A 17,352-nucleotide genomic window follows, 5' to 3' on the forward strand; every position below is an offset into this window, starting at 1 on the left:
ACTTATAAGTGCTTTCAGAAAAACTGGCTCAATTCTTCAAATTCTAAAAGGCAGCATGAGATTATAAAAGCAACCCACGCTTACAATTTCTTTCCACTATTCCCACCAAGCTTTCAGCATTCTTCCCATGTCAATGAGGAAGCTCATGAAGGCAACTCAGGTGTGGCCCACTAACCAATCAGGTCACAGAGAAAAGGAGAGCCTGCCAACATAAGGCAAGCAACAGCTCTGAGTTTTGGTGATAATTTTGCTATGTATTAACATAGTGCTCAAAATTCACATATAGTTTTTACATGTATTTGTGAATTTAATCTTTGAACAGCCCGCCCAAATCCCTGAGGCATGATCTTCCTCATTTTACAGATGAGGAAACAGGGGTTCAGAACTGTCCAGTGATTTGCCCAAGGTCACCAAAAAGTTGCATATGCAGCAACTTTTAAATTCCAATGTCAGGGTTCCTTCTGTTACAACCAGCTACATCTTTGCATCACCTAAGTGATCACACTTGCCAAAAAACCAGATGTTTAATGGTTCCGCCAACAAGAAGTAAAGGTGGTAGGCAAGTAAAATACTGCCTTACTTGAGACTAAAATACTAAATTTTCACTGACATGGCTTCCATAAACACCTGTTTTTCACAAAGCCAAAGCCTACCAATTTAAGCTTTGGTAAACATTAACATATTTAGCCACTTAAAACAGAAACCATTAAAGAAGTAACACACCCCCACTTTACTGAACAGCACAGATGGGACCTCAAGTCACCTCTTCTAAAACAACTGAGATACTGACTGGCTGCTACACTGCTCTCTCAAAAATTACAATGATAAATACAACTCTAGCCTCACACTAAATGGAACAAGACTGCCCTGTTTAGAACGGTTCTTTTATTCGTTCATAGATATTAAAATATAACTTCCATCACTCTTAGCAGTCACCCCTTGCTTTTTTCTGATCTCCCTCACTACTTCTAATATGTGCGTTTATTTCGTATACGATTCCTAAATTAAAGCCGGAGGTGAGCTACATCATATACATGGAGACATATGAATGACACTTCAGCCAAGACTGATTTTTCTTGCCTCTATACTAAGACTGTGTTCTGGATGGCTGATATAAAAATCTGATGTCCAAAAATAGTAACGCTGTCCTATTTGTTTCACTGAATCATTTCATAGAAAGTCAATATTTTCATACAAAGGGCTACCTTATTACACTATTTCTAAATTCTCAAGTGTGTCAAATTACTGCTTCTCCTTTTTATGAGGGCCACAGCCATTAGTGCCCTATTTTCAAGATCCTTGTCTACTTATAAACATTACTTCGAAAGCTGTTGTAATGTAAATAAAGTTCAAGTTCAAAACCTTTTATCTTATCTATTCCCTATACTGCCAAAGAAACACATAAATTAAATAACTTGCCTGTTCTATCCAAAAAAGGTAAAACTAGCAAGCAGGAAAAACAAGTTGCAAACACATCTAATATTTCTAAGTATTTTCAGCCACGATTCAAAATAATGATGCAGACAAAAGAGACTTAAAAGACCTCCTCGATTTCTTTTCTATCAGAAATGTAACATGCTCTCCTGCTCTCTTCTATTGCCATTTGGCTTATTTTTATAATATATTCCGCATGCTTCTGTCCTAAAAGACAGTCTTATATTGTTCTTTGCCCTTACTGACATAGGGATCAGAAACCTAAGGTCAATTGGGTACAAAAGAAGATTTTAACAAACAGAGGTGCCATCTTTTGCAAGCTTAATATTCTAATGATCTTGATACAGTTTATCATTTACAGCATTTCTAACATCAATAATTTTGAAAACACATGTATGTCTTTCCCAAGAAACCGCAATTACAAAGCTTTATGTCAAATTAAAATACAGTAAAACCACCACAGTGAACAAGTTTTTACAGTCCATCTCCTAACAATCACAAAAAACATTTTAAAAAGAAATTCGACTCAAATGTCTGTGTTGTTAAAAACACATGTTTAAATGAACGCCCAGCGTATCACTATATGGAACAGTACATTTCTTGCACTACACGACAGCTTATTTAACTAGCTGTCCCACCGTTACCAAACTGTCCTTTAAGATGGGTATGTTTTAAAACATCATTTATATATGTCAGCTACTTCCACTGTAGCTGTAACTTTAGAATAGGTAACAAACATAAGGTATTATTTGTCCTTGGAATAGAAGGACTTTTCAAATTACAACAAACACAAGTATGCAGAAGAAAAAATGAGCACCATTCACAATGTGCAGCCTTCCACCACCACGAGGTTCAATACTTACGTGGACAGCATGTCTAGTGGCAGTGTCAGCAGGGAGCTCACAGAGCCAGTAAACAAGCACTTGTAGATGCGACCTACCAAGAAAGGGCATGAAGGCATACAGTCACAACTCTCATCGTAACTCATACAGTCGCTCAACTAAACAGATAAAGTGGAACACTGCGAATGCCACTGAAATAAACATTTAGTCTTTGCAAGGTTGAGCCTCATAATACTAAAGTTAAAAAAAAAAAAAGTCAAGCATTAAAACTAGTGACAGTAAAGAATAAATGTTACACAATGTTTAAAGTTTTGATTCTCTCTAGATTTACTTACTTGTTTTTATTAAATGAGCTTAGATGTTTGAAGGGGGCGGGGGGACCAATCTCAAGAAAAGATCTCCAAAATTATAATACAGAGTATTTTCTTTAACCTAGAATTCTAAAATTCATTGAGTCTGCTCATGAAAATAAAGTTTTGGGGGTACACATTTTTGACATTAAGAGGACTTTTCAGTAGAGTACATGCTTCAATGCTATGAAGCAAACTAACAACCAATTTTTGACAAACAGATTCAAGGGTCCTCAAAAGGACAAAATCTTAAATCTGGCCATGAAGGGAAAAGATGAAGTAAGGGCAAATACACAGCCATCCCCTCATCCTCTTAATCAGAAAAGGCAGAAACAGATTTGGAAATGAGGCCCAAAAGCTGAGGTTTTCTTTCAAACCAGTACTTGTGTATTAGTTTAAGCATTTCCTATATAGCCTTGTACCAAAAATTTAGTGACTTCAATGGTTGTTCTCAAATGCCAAGTCAAAATGGAAAGACAGGAAAAGATTTTCTGTGACAGAAATTACTTACATATATGTATAAAACATTCAAAGCAAGTATGCTTGTAACAAGTAAAAGTGACAAACAGTCAATTGTCTGTAGATAAGAAAACAGACTCATAAATTAAAGTCCTCCTTACTAGCGTGCTTAAAAATAAGGTAGCTCAACACATTGCTACAGGAAAAGACAGCCACGGGTACATTGCTAACTTAAAGAAAGAAGTTACAGAATGTGTAGTGGGTGACATAATTTAGATTTTAATTGTGTGTGTGTGTAAACAATTCAGAACAGAAATCAAGCTTGTTACCTGTTACTTAAATCCTCAAAGTCCTTACTTAATTTTTGACTACTTGATCTACTGATTTCAGAGAAGTGTTAGTCTTCCACTATAACTATGAATGTTTTACATATTTCTAAGTCCTGTTTGCTGGTGCATAGAAATTCTTAAGTTTTCTTAGTGGACTATGCCTTTTATTAATATGAAATAAAATGCTGTTCCTCATTTAAAGTGTTTCATCTTGAATAATATCTGGCTGGCGAATACTGTTCCTGCGTTTTGTCAGCCTTTGTTAACAAATCCCTCTAGCATTAACCTGGGCTGTTTCGTACTTATCTCTTGTAGCGGAACACTTTTATACATACACAGTTATGAGGCTCTATCTACACCCTATGATCACAGATATTGCAATCTTATCTTTTCTTCTCTTTTACTCCCCTTCCTCGGCCCCCCCTTCTTGTCTTTCCTGTCTTTTGTCAGACTTTACAAATTTTACTCACTGCTTCCTATTCCCGCTCCCTGGGATGAAAACTCATCATCTTATTTCTATTCTCCTAACAGTTACTTAAATTTAAGTTTTGTTACTTTTTTATTAAGATAAAATTTACATAAATATTAAGTGTGTCTGGGTGAATTTTTATATTCGTATATATCCGAGTAACTGTCAGCCAGATAAGATTCTCAACATTTCTAGCTCCCCAGAAGGCTCCTTCAAGACCCTTTTCAGTCAATATCTCCAGCAAAAAGTAACCACTATTCTGATCTCTATCATCATAGATCAATTTGGCCTATTTTAAAATTTCACATAAATGTAATCCCACAATCCATACTCTTTTGTGCCTGGCTTCTTTTTCTCAAAGAAGTGAAGTTTATCCATGTTATTCTATGTTGCGTCAGCCAGCTCCTTTTTCACCACTATGTAGTATTCCATTATAGGGATAAGCCACACTGTATCCATTCTACTGCTGATAGTTGTTTGGTTGGTTCCAGTTTTAAACTACTATTATCAAAGCTGCAGTGACGACACCATTACACACGTCTTTTAGTGGACACAAGGTCCTTATTCCTGTTAGCAACATCCCCAGAAACAGAACTACTGGATCATAAGGTATTTATAATATTTACCACTGATAGATAACATCAAACAGCTTCCCAAAGTGGCTATACTATAATACTCTTACTATCAATGTATGCATGTTGCAGATGCTCCACATCCTAAGGAGGATTTGGCACTGTCTTTTCTTTTAATTTCAGCCATTCTTCTGAGTACATAGCAGCATCTTCTTGTGCATTTCCCTGGTGACTAATGATACTGAGCACCTTTTCACGTGTGTATTGGCTATTTAATCTTCTTTCCAGAAACACCTGTTCAAATCTGCTGTTCTACTTTTTAATTGGCCTGTCTTCCTTTTTCTTACTGATTTATATAGTTCTTTATATATCCTGGATACAAGTCCTTTGCTGGATATGTGTATTGCAAATACCGTCTCTCACTCTGTAGCTTGCCTTTCTCTCTCAAAGCTATCTGAGCATGAATTAAAGTTCTTAATGTTAATTAAGTCAAATTTCTCAGTATTTTCTTTTACGGTTGTTCGCCTATACTTTCTTTTAGCAGTTTTTTGGTTTTAATGTTCACATTCAGGTTTACGACCATCTAAAGTTAACTTGTGTCAGGTGGGCGGTAATGGTATGGGTCACTTGCTCCACATGCCCATCCAGTTGATGCTGTACCATTTATTGAAAAGACCATCTTTCCTCCCCTGAACAGCAGCAGTGGCACCTTTGCTGTTTATCACCTTTGCCAGTTCTGGACTCTACTTGGTTACTCCTGTATTTTTAATGCATAATTACACTGTATTTTCCTGTTTTATCTAAAGCATCTATAATTTCACCACAAATAAGACAACCTAAAAAGCTCTCAATTCTATCCTCCCCTCACAATTTCTCTCGTTAAGATCATCTAGAATTTTAGTTTCCAATTGATACCTAAAAAATTATTAATTATTGTAGACTAACAACAATTATGATTTAGCTATAAGAAGCACTTGTTTCTTTTTCTCTGGAGCTCACACCTTTCCCTGTCTTTGATTCCTTGCTCGTTTTAGTAAAATATATTCTCAAACACTTTTTTCATAAATGATTTGAGGTAGTAAGCTTTCCAAGTCCTTGCATCTATTGAAATGTCTGTATTTTGTCCTTCTATCTGAGAATAATAAGATTTTGGGTTCAAAAATTTTGCCATGTGTTGACTATTCTGCTGTCTTCTAACATTCAATGTTGCTGACTTTAAGTCTGATGCCAGTCTGATTTTCATGATTTTGTAGGATAATCTGAAAGCATAACATCTATATACCACCCTATTCAGCACCGGAAAACTTCACAATGTGTCTAGGATTGTCTTTTTCCTTTATCACAGTCAGCTCTCTCTCTTTCAATCTCTTTTACCCTCTGGAACTACTTACTAGACAGATACTGAAACAATCGGATGTAGCCTCCATCTCTCAAATTTTTTCCCTCATACTTGCAACTTCCTGTCTCTGAGTTACATCCTGGAGAACTCCTTGCTCAATCTTCTAGCTCACTAATTCACTCTTCAAGTGAATAGTACCTATTCTGCTACTTTCGTAAGATTTTCATTTTTATAACTGATCGAGTTTATTTTACTTTATTTTAAGGAGACATGAGGATATTATTATACTTATTTAAAAATATTGTTTGTAAAAAATATATATATATATATATAGTTTGTGGGGCTTCCCTGGTGGCGCAGTGGTTGAGAGTCCGCCTGCCAATGCAGGGGACACGGGTTCGTGCCCCGTTCTGGGAAGATCCCACATGCCGCGGAGCGGCTAGGCCCGTGAGCCATGGCCGCTGAGCCTGCGCGTCCAGAGCCTGTGCTCCGCAACGGGAGAGGCCACAACAGTGAGAGGCCCGCGTACAGCAAAAAAAAAAAAAAAAAAAAAATATTGTTTGTGGTTAACTTTAAAGAATCCTATCTATATACTCTGGCACCATATACTATCGACCCCTTTCCATGTCTTTAAGAACACAAAGAACCTAAAAAGAATCAACTAAGAGTTAGTATACCAATCTCCCAAAGAGCCTCCTATATTTGAAAGACACGCTTCCCAATTATTCAGCACCATTAGATATGTGTATTTTAAAAGGGGATAAAAAAAAATCTCAAAAGAACCCATCTTTTGTCATCCTTGAAAGCTCTAATAAACTTCAAGGAATAAAATTCAATTTCCTTCTAATTATGGTTTGATTTAGCTTTTTCAATTCTTTCATGAACTTTCATTATTAGCCTCTGTATGCTGTGTTTTTCTTTCCCACATTCATTCAAGAAACTGACCTGTTAAAAAATGGTTTTTATTCAGCTGAATAATATTTCTTAAATGAGATTTTCCTAATACATGACATTATAATATCAAATAATTAAGTATCATTCGAACAAAACTATGATGCCATATTACTTTATAATATTAAATAGTTGTGCAATGTTTAAATAACTCCAGCCACAGAAGAATGAATACTCACATGCTGTAAGAGGAACAACTCCCAACCATGCAAAGGCCACAAGTGTATAATGAAACCAATATCGTATTGCAGTGCCAATACTTGTAACCAGTCCAGCAAATATGTCTTGGATTGGAAGCCGCGAAGGCATATCTGGGGAATAAACTATAAGGGGAAAACGTTCACATAATTTCATGAAGATTCAAATAGGTTATATTCTAGGCAGGTAGCACTATCTTAACTTTCAACATTTGCAATTGCACTTAAATATTTTTTCCTATAAGAAAAATGAATCAAATAATTGCAATAAAATACTACATTTACCCAGAAGTCATTTATGAGAGCAAATCACATAAGAAATGTAGAAGCCAATGAAACAGGCCTCTGAGCAGGAAAAAATATTCAAGAGAAGTACACATCCCTCACTCATAGCCAGGAACTTTATGTAATGCTAATTTACACATATTTCAGCATTCAAACACTATAATTATCTGGTTTCTCAAATAATAAAAGATCACATAAAGCAAAAAGGAGCAAAAGGTGAAGCTGACAGATGTCATCAAGAAAGAACCCTCCCCCATGCCAGCCTCAGAAATAGCACTCAAAATGCACAACAATCTGCAGCAGAGCCACTTCCTGTAAGAGCCAACAGCCCGCTGACGTCTGTTAGCCACTCCCCACCCCATTTTAGCACAATAATCAACATTCCAAATGGTAAATTAAGGTCTTCCCACTTCTCTGCAAAGTGTGGTTCAATACTCAGAAAAAGAGGTTCTGCCACAGGTAATATTGTGATTTATAAGAAATACATATCTGGTCATTCAAATGACCAAAATATATTTCTCATATACATTTGGTCTTCGTCCACAGTTCCTGGCTCACAGCTCCTGAAACTCTAGGAATTTTCTAAGCTACGTAAGCCATAAAGGTGTCTTTTGTTATGTTAATGAGATGACTTTTGAACCTGTCTGGGGCAGGGGTGGGGAGAAAGAATATGGCACGGGTTTTCCAAGGGAGCCAACCAAGTAATTAGAGGGTTGGAATTTTCAGTTCCACCCTTCAGACCTCTGGGGAGGAGCGAGGGACTGAAGGTAGAACCAATGGCCAACGGTCAACGACTTAATCAATCAAGCCTATGTAATGAGGCCTTCATAAAAACCCGTAAGGCCTCAGGTTCGGAGAGCTTCCCAGCTGGTGAAAACAAGTAGATCTGGGGAAAATGGTGCAGTTTCCCTTCCCACATACCCTACCTTATGCATCTCTTCAATCTGGCTGTTCCTGATAATAAACTGATGATCTAATAAGTAAAATGTTTCTCTGAGTTCTATGAGCCACTCTAGCAAATTAATCAGATCAATGAAGGGGTCACTGGGAACCCCTGATTTAAAGTCAGTTGGTCAGAAAGGCAAAAGCAAAAGTAACAGCCTGGGTTTGCGACTAGCATCTGCAGGGGGTTGAGGGACACCAGTCCTTTAAGGACGGAGCCCTCAACCTGTGGAATGGAATGCTATCTTGGAGCAGACAGTATGAGAAGTGGGTTAAACTGTAGGACGCCCAGCTGGTGTCCTGCAGAACTGCTCACTGATGTAGGGAAAACCACCCCACACACATGTTGGAATTGGTACCAGAACCTATGTACACACATTTTAGAAAGATTTCTTTTGTAAACGGTTCCAGTGAAAACCACGGCTCTACCACAGATTTCTCCGAAAAAACATACAGAAGGAACAAAGGCCTCTTTCTCCAGTAAGGCCAAAACAAAGAGCTATGAGAAATAAAGTTTTAAAATCAGTGATGTGAAATTTATGAGAGCACTATTACAAAACTGTTCACAGCTATAGACACAAAGGAGTGAACAAGTAACAAACAGCAACTTTTTACAACATACCCACAAAGATCAGTACTTTAGAGGATTTTTGATATACAGGAGCAAGTCATTAAACCAGTAAACAGAGTTTTTGAAAAAGATAAACAGAGCACATGATGTCAAATGAAAACTAAAAGGTACAAACACAAGCTTTTATTGGCCTCAGAATAAAGAAGCTCACATGAGTATTTCTTATCAATCAAACTTCATGAAGATATTCAATTATTTAGTCTTGCAGTTTCCAATAAACCTTAAGCTGTACAGTTTTTATGCCCTACAGAAAATTAAAGACTACAAAATAACAGAATTGACATTTTTTGAGCACTATGAATACAAAGCTTCAAAAGTGAAACTGTAATGATTTTAATTATATACACTCATCACATAAAGACAAGGTAAAACTAACAATAATTTACAGAATTTACACTCAGCAGCTCAAGATGCTTAAAACAAACAAAAACTAAAGCATAAAAAAACCTCTGGGGGGGAGAGCAATATACTAGGATCCGAGAATGAAAATGTGCTTCAAATTATTGATAACCTGCCAGTATAAACCTCTACTTATTTAAGATGAACAATATTAAGTATCAATCAATAGGTAAAGGAGTTATAAATAGAATTAGAATTTTACAGATCTGCAAAATATTTACCAAAGCCTACAAAATACTGAGCTTAAAAAGTCTTATTTTAAAAAAGTGAGTTAAGTATTTGTCTTTATTATTATTCCAACCAACATAATTTAAACTCAAAAGATGTCCCAAATTTGAACACGGATGGGATATTTGACAAATTCAAGGCATCAATAATTTTTCTAGGTAAATAATGGTATTATAGCTGTATTTTTTTTAAAAAACCATTACTCTTTAGAGATACATGCTAAAATATGTACAGATGAAATCATAAATGATGGGATTTGCTTTAATAAGGATGGAGAGGTGAGAACAAGAGCATAGGGAATGACATGTAAAGGCTATGAGTTGAAAATGGATGAAACTGAGTGATGGATACATACAGGCTCATTATACCTTTGTACACGTCTGAACTTGTCTAAAAAAAAAAGAAATATCCCACAAATTAAATCACGTGCGTGTGGTGTGTTAAAAGCTGACGTGTGGTGTATTAAAAGCTGACGTGTAGTTTTTAAAAATATTTTCCAAAATGTTATAGCAATACTTTCTATTACCATAAAAGACAAATTAAGCTGAACACAGTTGCTTTAAAACTGTTTAAACACCTTTATGTGGCCAGTTATAACCTAGAAATGCAGTGAAAACTTCGAAAGAACTTACTTGGTGTGAAAGCAAATCTGTGCTTGCATAATTCACAGTATTCTTTTCGACTGTGTTTCAGCCACTGAACTAAGCTGCAATTACAAATACATTCATAAGTATAGTGTTTATAACAAAAAAACTTTTAAGGTTTCATTGAAAACTAATATTGCTTTACTAAAATTTTACATATCACAGAACTTTTACAATTTTAAATTTAGAAAGTCCTAAACTTTTTATCATTAATGCCCTCTAAGAGTACAGAATTATAACAGATAAAGATAAAAATGACATGTATTTCCTCTATTAAAAAGCAGTTTCAATTAACTGAACAATTAACTAATCAAAGTAAATTGTAACGTCCTCAAAGATAACTGAATACAGAAGAACCTCCAAGCATCAACATCAGTTCTAATATTGGTCTAAGGATACTGCTACCTGGTGGCTAGGTCTATCACTAATTGGCTGGCTGTGTGACATAGAACAAGTTACTTAACTTAATGCTTCAGTTCCCTCATCTGAATAATCATAAAATCATAATCATACTCCACCTTGCAGTTTTGTTGTAAGGATTAAATGAGTTAAAATGTATACAAGCACTGAGTTATTACCTTACACAAAGCATTTCCTAAATGTAAACTATAATCATGCCAAGCAAAACTACAACACTATAACACTTCCCACGAACATAAGCTCTCCATGGTAGAAATAAACAAATGGGTACTCACGTGCATCTGAAAGACAATATACCAAAATGACATGGCATGGTAATAAGAAATATGGGTAATTTCCAAATTTTCACAAAAAAAATTTTAAAGAAATAACTAGTTACAGAGAAAGTTCACTGAAACAGTATCCCTTATATAGATGACAGAAAAGCTCAGACATAAAAATTTTCTAAAAGGATGACTCACCATTCTTGATGGATAAACTTAATACTGCCAGTACACACACAAGGATGATAAAGAGGTTTCTCAGGTGTTCCTTCTGACCGACACACTCTACATATGTCTATTAATGAAAAAGAAAAATTGAATTATCTTTGGTTATAACTCTTAAAAAAATAATAGGCCACCAAAAACTAAAATACTGCATGTTAAAGCAAGACTCTATCACTAGGTAAAACATTAATCAACATCATGGAAAACTAAAAAGTGTGAACAGGATGATAATCTAGTATATCTGAAACTTAAAAATTTTCTATTATATAAAAGGTCAACTGTCCCTTTGTATGAGAGCTCTGTAAATAAATCAAAATTGAAAATAAAGGAAACTGTGGTTTACTTGAAACTGTACTTTCTCATAACTAACAGATTATAGATAGAAATATGCAAAATCACTTCACCATTCCTGTCCTAACAGTTTAACGTCTAAAGTCCTAAGTCCGGTCCTTTTTGTGAAGTTTAAACTTCACAAAAACACATCGAAACAGCAGAGCGGCCCTAGAGGGAGAGACAGGAACAGACACACACACAATAGCGTGTGGAGGGGGCACCCCAAGACCACGAAGGCCAGAGAGAGGCGAGTCAGAGGCCACCTTAAGCAGAAACTACGGAAGCTCAGGGCTACTGGTCGGCCACCAAAGGGCAGCAGCTCTTCCTTCACTCCCTCCATCCCCGCCCCAAGTGATTCTCATGGCACTAGCGTTAGTCTTGCCTGGGGTGGCGGGTGAGATACAGATGGCCGAAAGTTATCCCTCAAGCTCGCTTGCTCGGTCCTTAACGCGGTCTTTCTGCAGGACCACCTACCGAAACCTGGTTGCGATTTTCATTTAGACCATCTTCTCAGCAATCCACCAAGACCAAATGCCAACCCCAAGTGGGCAATCTGAGGGGTGATGGGCAGTATGAACAACGGGCAGGGACTTAATGCAAGCTTCTGATCTACTCTCTTACAGGGAATTCCTCATTAATGAGGAATAATTGCAACCCAGAGCCCAGCACTAATGGATTTAATAATGAATCCCCAGCACCTGTCAGACTGGGATACGCACATGCTGAGAAGCGTGGCGCAGTTATAGCCCCTTAGGAGCGTCACAGACTTGTGATTGCTCAATCCTGGGTAGCTAAGCAATATTTGTCGAAGTTAGGGATATCAAGCACTGGGGGTAACGTAAGTGGTGAGCACACTAGTCTCCCCGGTTATCAAGGAGCCAGACAAATCGCTCCAGCACCACAGAAAGGCCATGCACCACCACCCACGTAAGAGCTATCAAAGTGCCAATCCTGTCTGTGATGGAGTCGCGTAGGGTTGTCCAGCTTGAGTCAAATTAAGCGCAGACCACACCGCTGTGCCTTCAAATTTCAGCTCTGGAACCAGACATTCCAGCTACCACCATCCGAAGGACTTTGGTTTCCCGTAAACTGCCAGCAATAAGCCGCCGCCGGCACATTACCGGAAATAACGAGGGCAGTCGGCATTGTTTATGGTCAGACAACATGGGATCAGAATCTCTTCAAACCTCCCATTTTCACCTTCATCCTTAAGTAATGAAAACATCCATGGCAAAAGCTTTCACTCTGGTCAGTCTTACATCAATCTAAGACTTTGAGCTCTAGCGGTGCAGTATGAGCATCCCAGCCATCCCGTCAAATGGGCCTCCACAATCAAATTCCAACACAAACAAAACAGAACCACGCTCCCATTCCAGGATTTCCAGCAGCAGTGTGCAGGCAGCTCGCGCCTGCTTGGAGTACTTTAATTTCTTCAAGTGCACACTTCAGCCCACGGACACTCGGCTAGAAGCCAGGAGGGCACTGAGAAGTAGGGGGTAGGGATAGGAACGGAGGCTCCCCATCCGCAGACCCGCACGGCAGATCACACAGCATTTTAACTGCACCGAATTCAATACCCTGCCACTGAAGCTGGGGATTACCTCAGCTGCCAGTACCAGATTTGCCACACAACAGATCTGCCTTAAAGGATTTTAAGTGGACTCATTCCGATTACCAGACCTCGAAAGTGTCCAGTGTTGTTTTTCATCACTGCCTCCCCACCCTCGGGTCGCGAGTGGCAAATCTGCTACCTTCCTAGGTTGGAGTAGTCGATTACCAGGCTTCCTGTATGGAATCGAATCCAGATTTCCCATCGCCCGAATTCCCAGTCACGGTGGTTGCCATGGTACACAAAACGGCTCCTTAATAGGGCCACAGAACATGCAATCCTGGTCATCTAGAATCATCAGAGCAGAGCTGCTGATGCCCATGGGCATGGATTAGTTCTAGAATTACCACAGTTCTGCAGGTAGGAGCCAAATAAGCGCTCAAAGTCATTCTCAACATCAGGGTGTCTAAGCCAGAAGTGCTTAGACGGCCATGGATTAACTTTAGCGACAGGCATGTGCTACGGCAGGATCAACCACTCAGGGTGGGTTTGAGTGCGAGTGTGGGGAGGCAGCTGCAGTCATAGGGCAAAGTGGTTTCCCCCTCATCCTGTCTCCCCGGCCAGCTCTCAGGCAGCTGCGGGAGTAGAAAGTAGGGCGCAGTAGCCAAAGCGCGGCAAGAGGTGTCCCGTAAGCAAGACACAGTGCAGAGGAAAGCGGCAAGAGACACCACTGGGCTTACACGAATGAGGGTCACCACGAGGGTCGCCACGTCACCCTCCACCAACATGATGACTGGTCAGCCACAAGTTATGTGGCGATGGACTGGGGTGGCGCAGGGACAGCCTTTGTGGGCACACCTGGGCTAGCGGGATGCAGGAACAAACACCGGAAACAGTATCAACACGGGTGTGAACAGCTGATCGGCCGATGCCAGCCGGGCGCCTCCTAGACAGGGACCAGCCCCACAAGGTGACCTAGCCCTGTGTGGTGCAGGGAGCCGCGGCAAGGACATCACAGCGGGAGGTTGAGGGATGTGCCCACCCGCAGGAGACACCACGTCTCCCCACACTCCCATAGCACGGCCGCGAGGGGCAGGTGGGGTTGGGTGGGACTAGAGAGACAGCACTTCCACCAGCAGGACAGAGAAACACGTGAATACGACCAGACACTGATCTTCAGAAGACTCCATCCTTCTGAAGGACGAACCAATAAACAGAAAACTAAGCAAACACAACAAATCTAAATCAAGGCCCAGAGCTCTGCTCGACAGTCTAAAGTACAGGACTGGACTCACCTTGCCCTGCAAGGTCAAAACTATTTTCACCATAACACTAATAGTGTTTTACTCTCATTGTCTTGCCAGTGTACAGTGGAGTTTTCCAGAGGCTACATGAGACACCTGTTTGAATGCAGCTGCCTCCCATTAAACGAGACATTTAAGAGGTATGTAAATATAAAACAAATCCACTCTTCTCACCAATATTTTGGGTTTGGAATATACAGTTATTTTCATGAAAAAAATTTTATATTAACACATAATGAGTGTGTTAAGTGAATAAATATTTCTAATTTTTTTTATTCTCTTATACGGCAATTAAAAGCTCTTCTGAATCTTTCAGAAGAATTTACAGGGATCCTGAGACCAAAAGAGTTTGAGAACCACTGCTCTATCGTAGTGGTATGTTTAGGTATGCTGATAGATAGATAGACAGATTTTGCTCACAGAACATCTGAAAAAAATCAGAGAATAACTATGGCTCTCTCAAAATACACATATGCATACAATTATCATTATTGTATCAGGGACTTCACAAGCTCCACTGATTATAAAAGGAAAAGGAAAGGGAAGGGAACATTAGACTTCTGAATCACTTTGTTTTACATGGATATCTTTTACATAATAATAAAAGTGGAAATCATATAATAATCAAAATGCAAAATAAACCAAAAACAAATCAAATGAACCTGTGTATATCAAGCTTAATCAGAGAAAATAATTAGACTTTAAAACATGATAATATATCCTCAAGTAGGCTATATCCAAAGACAGAAGGAACTATAAAGAAATCCTAAAGAGAATTCAGTAATCATCATGTTAATAGTAATAATATTGATTGTTACTTTAAAACTTGGAGGATAAAGACAGTAAGTATGATACTGGTATTGTGGTTATTTGTTTAAAAAAAATTATCTCTTAGAATACGTAAGTATTCATGGATGAAAAGATATCGTATCTGGGATTTCCTTTAAAACAATCCAGCAGAAGTGTGGGGAGGCAAGAGATAAAATAATTGAGATAAAAGAATTATCAACCATATGCTTGTATCTGTTGAATCCAGATGCTGGTTATATGGAAGTTTATTACATTAATCTATTTGTGAGAGTTTGAAATTTTGTATAATGAAACTTTAAAAAAACAATCAAAGGTTAACATGCAATTTGTAAATATCATAGCTGAACTTTCACTTTACTAACACTACCAAGTCCTATTTGTTTGTTTATTTATTTATTTATGGCTGCGTTGGGTCTTTGTTGCTGCACACAGTCTTTCTCTAGCTGCGGTGAGTGGGGGCTACTCTCTGTTGCAGTGCACGGGCTTCTCATTGCGGTGGCTTCTCTTGCTGGGGAGCACGGGCTCTAGAGCACAGCCTCAGTAGTTGTGGCGCACAGGCTTAGTTGCTTGGCGGCATGTGGGATCTTCCCAGACCAGGGCTCGAACCCGTGTCCCCTGCACTGGCAGGCGGATTCTTAACCACTGTGCCACCAGGGAAGCCCACCAAGTCCAATCTTATCAGTGAAGTTCTTTAGCAGGAGGTCTTTGCATGTGGTTTATTTAACATACACACACAAATGTGAAAACTCATGTTAGCAATTTTCCTATTTCACTGACCATGTTTTTTAAAATGTGTTAAAACTTTCACTGGCTATATCTTCATCAGGGAAAGAAAGCAAAATAAGATCTAAATAATCTGCCTCAACATTCCTAAAAGCCTACTGCTATGCAACCCACAACCCATTTCTATTAAAACCATTTCATCTAAATGACTCTAATACAGAATCTGGTCCGAGAAACATCATCACAAATCTCTTTTGCAGTACTGACTCTTGTGTTTCCCCACATGATGAAGTTGTGACTGAGTTTTGCTCAAGAGTACTTTATGTATAAATATTTCCCTAAATGGAAAGGCAAAGATTGTTGCTATAAATCAACCAGAATGGTGATAAGCCTCAGCTATAAAACTCTTCAAGGCAAACACTCAGCTGTTTAGCAGGCCCTGAGCCACACCTGATTCAGTGTGGCTTATCCACCCCTTATCAGGGAAATGGAGGTCAGGAAAAGCTACCTAAGAGATAGGCTGCAACTGCCATTGCTCTATATCCTCAACTCAATTTCCTTAGCTAGTCCGTGTGTATGGAGTAGAAGCAATGGAAGGTTCTTCCCTGCCAATCTATATTCCAGGAGAAAAATCTGAAACAAGGCACAGGTATATAAAGGTCATAGTTAAACATTTATTCTGGAAGAATACATAAGAAACTATTAACAGTTGCTACGTTGGGGGGATCAGGGTTGGGAGAAAGAAGTTCTTTCCTTATTTTATAAGTGTATGTTGCCTATAGTGCAGGTGTACCTAGGCATCCATGGATGGATTGCTTCCAAGAGCCCCCATGTATCCCAAAACTCCAGGGCACTCAAGTCCCATAGTTGGCCCTCCACATCTGCAGGTTCTGTCCACATCCACGGATTCAAGCAAATTCAGATGAAAATTCTGATCTGCAGTTGGTTGAATTTACAGATGTGACACCCACGAATGGGACAGGGGCCAACACCATATAAGTACTGGAAAAGATCCGCATATAAGTGGACCCAAGTAGCTCAAACCAGTGTTGCTGAAGGATCAACTGTATATATTTGTGTAGTATTTTGCTAGTATCTTACTTAAAATTAATAGTTTCCTATATACTTATGTTCAAAGACATGTACAAGAATGTTCATAGCAGCTCTATTCATAATAATGCCTCCAAAATGGAAACCACCCGAATTGCCTAAATTTGGCAAATAAATTTGGATAAATAAATTTTGGTATATTCACATAATTTAATACTTCATGGCAAAAACAATAAACCAATCAAAACCACAATTTGGATTTATCTCACAAAATGATGTTGAGTGATAAAGAACCCCAGACACAAAGAGTACCTACTCCTATATAATTCCACATGTAAAAAAATTCAGAAACATGTAAAACACATATCATTTAGAAAATAAGGATAAAGGTTCGCTCTAGAGAAAGGCAGCAATAAAGACTAAAAGACGAATGAAGATTCTACACCAAGATGAAATAGCAGGAGTTTTCTGCCTACTCCTCCTGCCAAGGACAGCTAAAAACCCCGGATATTATAATACAAAACAAACATAAGAAGACTCTAAAAGGTGAAGAGAAGGCAGATCAGCAAAAGAAGCTGGGACGCCAAGGAACCACAAGGCAGTG

The 17,352-nt window shown here is 38.6% G+C and overlaps 1 protein-coding gene across 2 annotated transcripts in view; it reads right to left on the reverse strand.

Moving 5' to 3' along the window:
* The window catches only part of MARCHF6 (membrane associated ring-CH-type finger 6), a 76,435-nt gene that overhangs the window by 46,600 nt on the left and 12,483 nt on the right, over window positions 1-17,352 (reverse strand). For both annotated transcript variants that reach the window (XM_082836605.1, XM_082836604.1), the window contains exons 2-5: window positions 10,953-11,049; window positions 10,060-10,133; window positions 6,925-7,068; window positions 2,298-2,370 (exon numbers count right to left, since the gene is read on the reverse strand). In XM_082836605.1, coding sequence (XP_082692731.1) covers window positions 2,298-2,370; window positions 6,925-7,068; window positions 10,060-10,133; window positions 10,953-11,049 — 388 coding nt within the window. The remainder of the gene's footprint in view (window positions 1-2,297; window positions 2,371-6,924; window positions 7,069-10,059; window positions 10,134-10,952; window positions 11,050-17,352) is intronic.

This window comes from Leucopleurus acutus, assembly GCF_964270905.1.
Source record: "Leucopleurus acutus genome assembly, chromosome: 3".
NCBI classification, from domain to species: domain Eukaryota; kingdom Metazoa; phylum Chordata; class Mammalia; order Artiodactyla; family Delphinidae; genus Leucopleurus; species Leucopleurus acutus.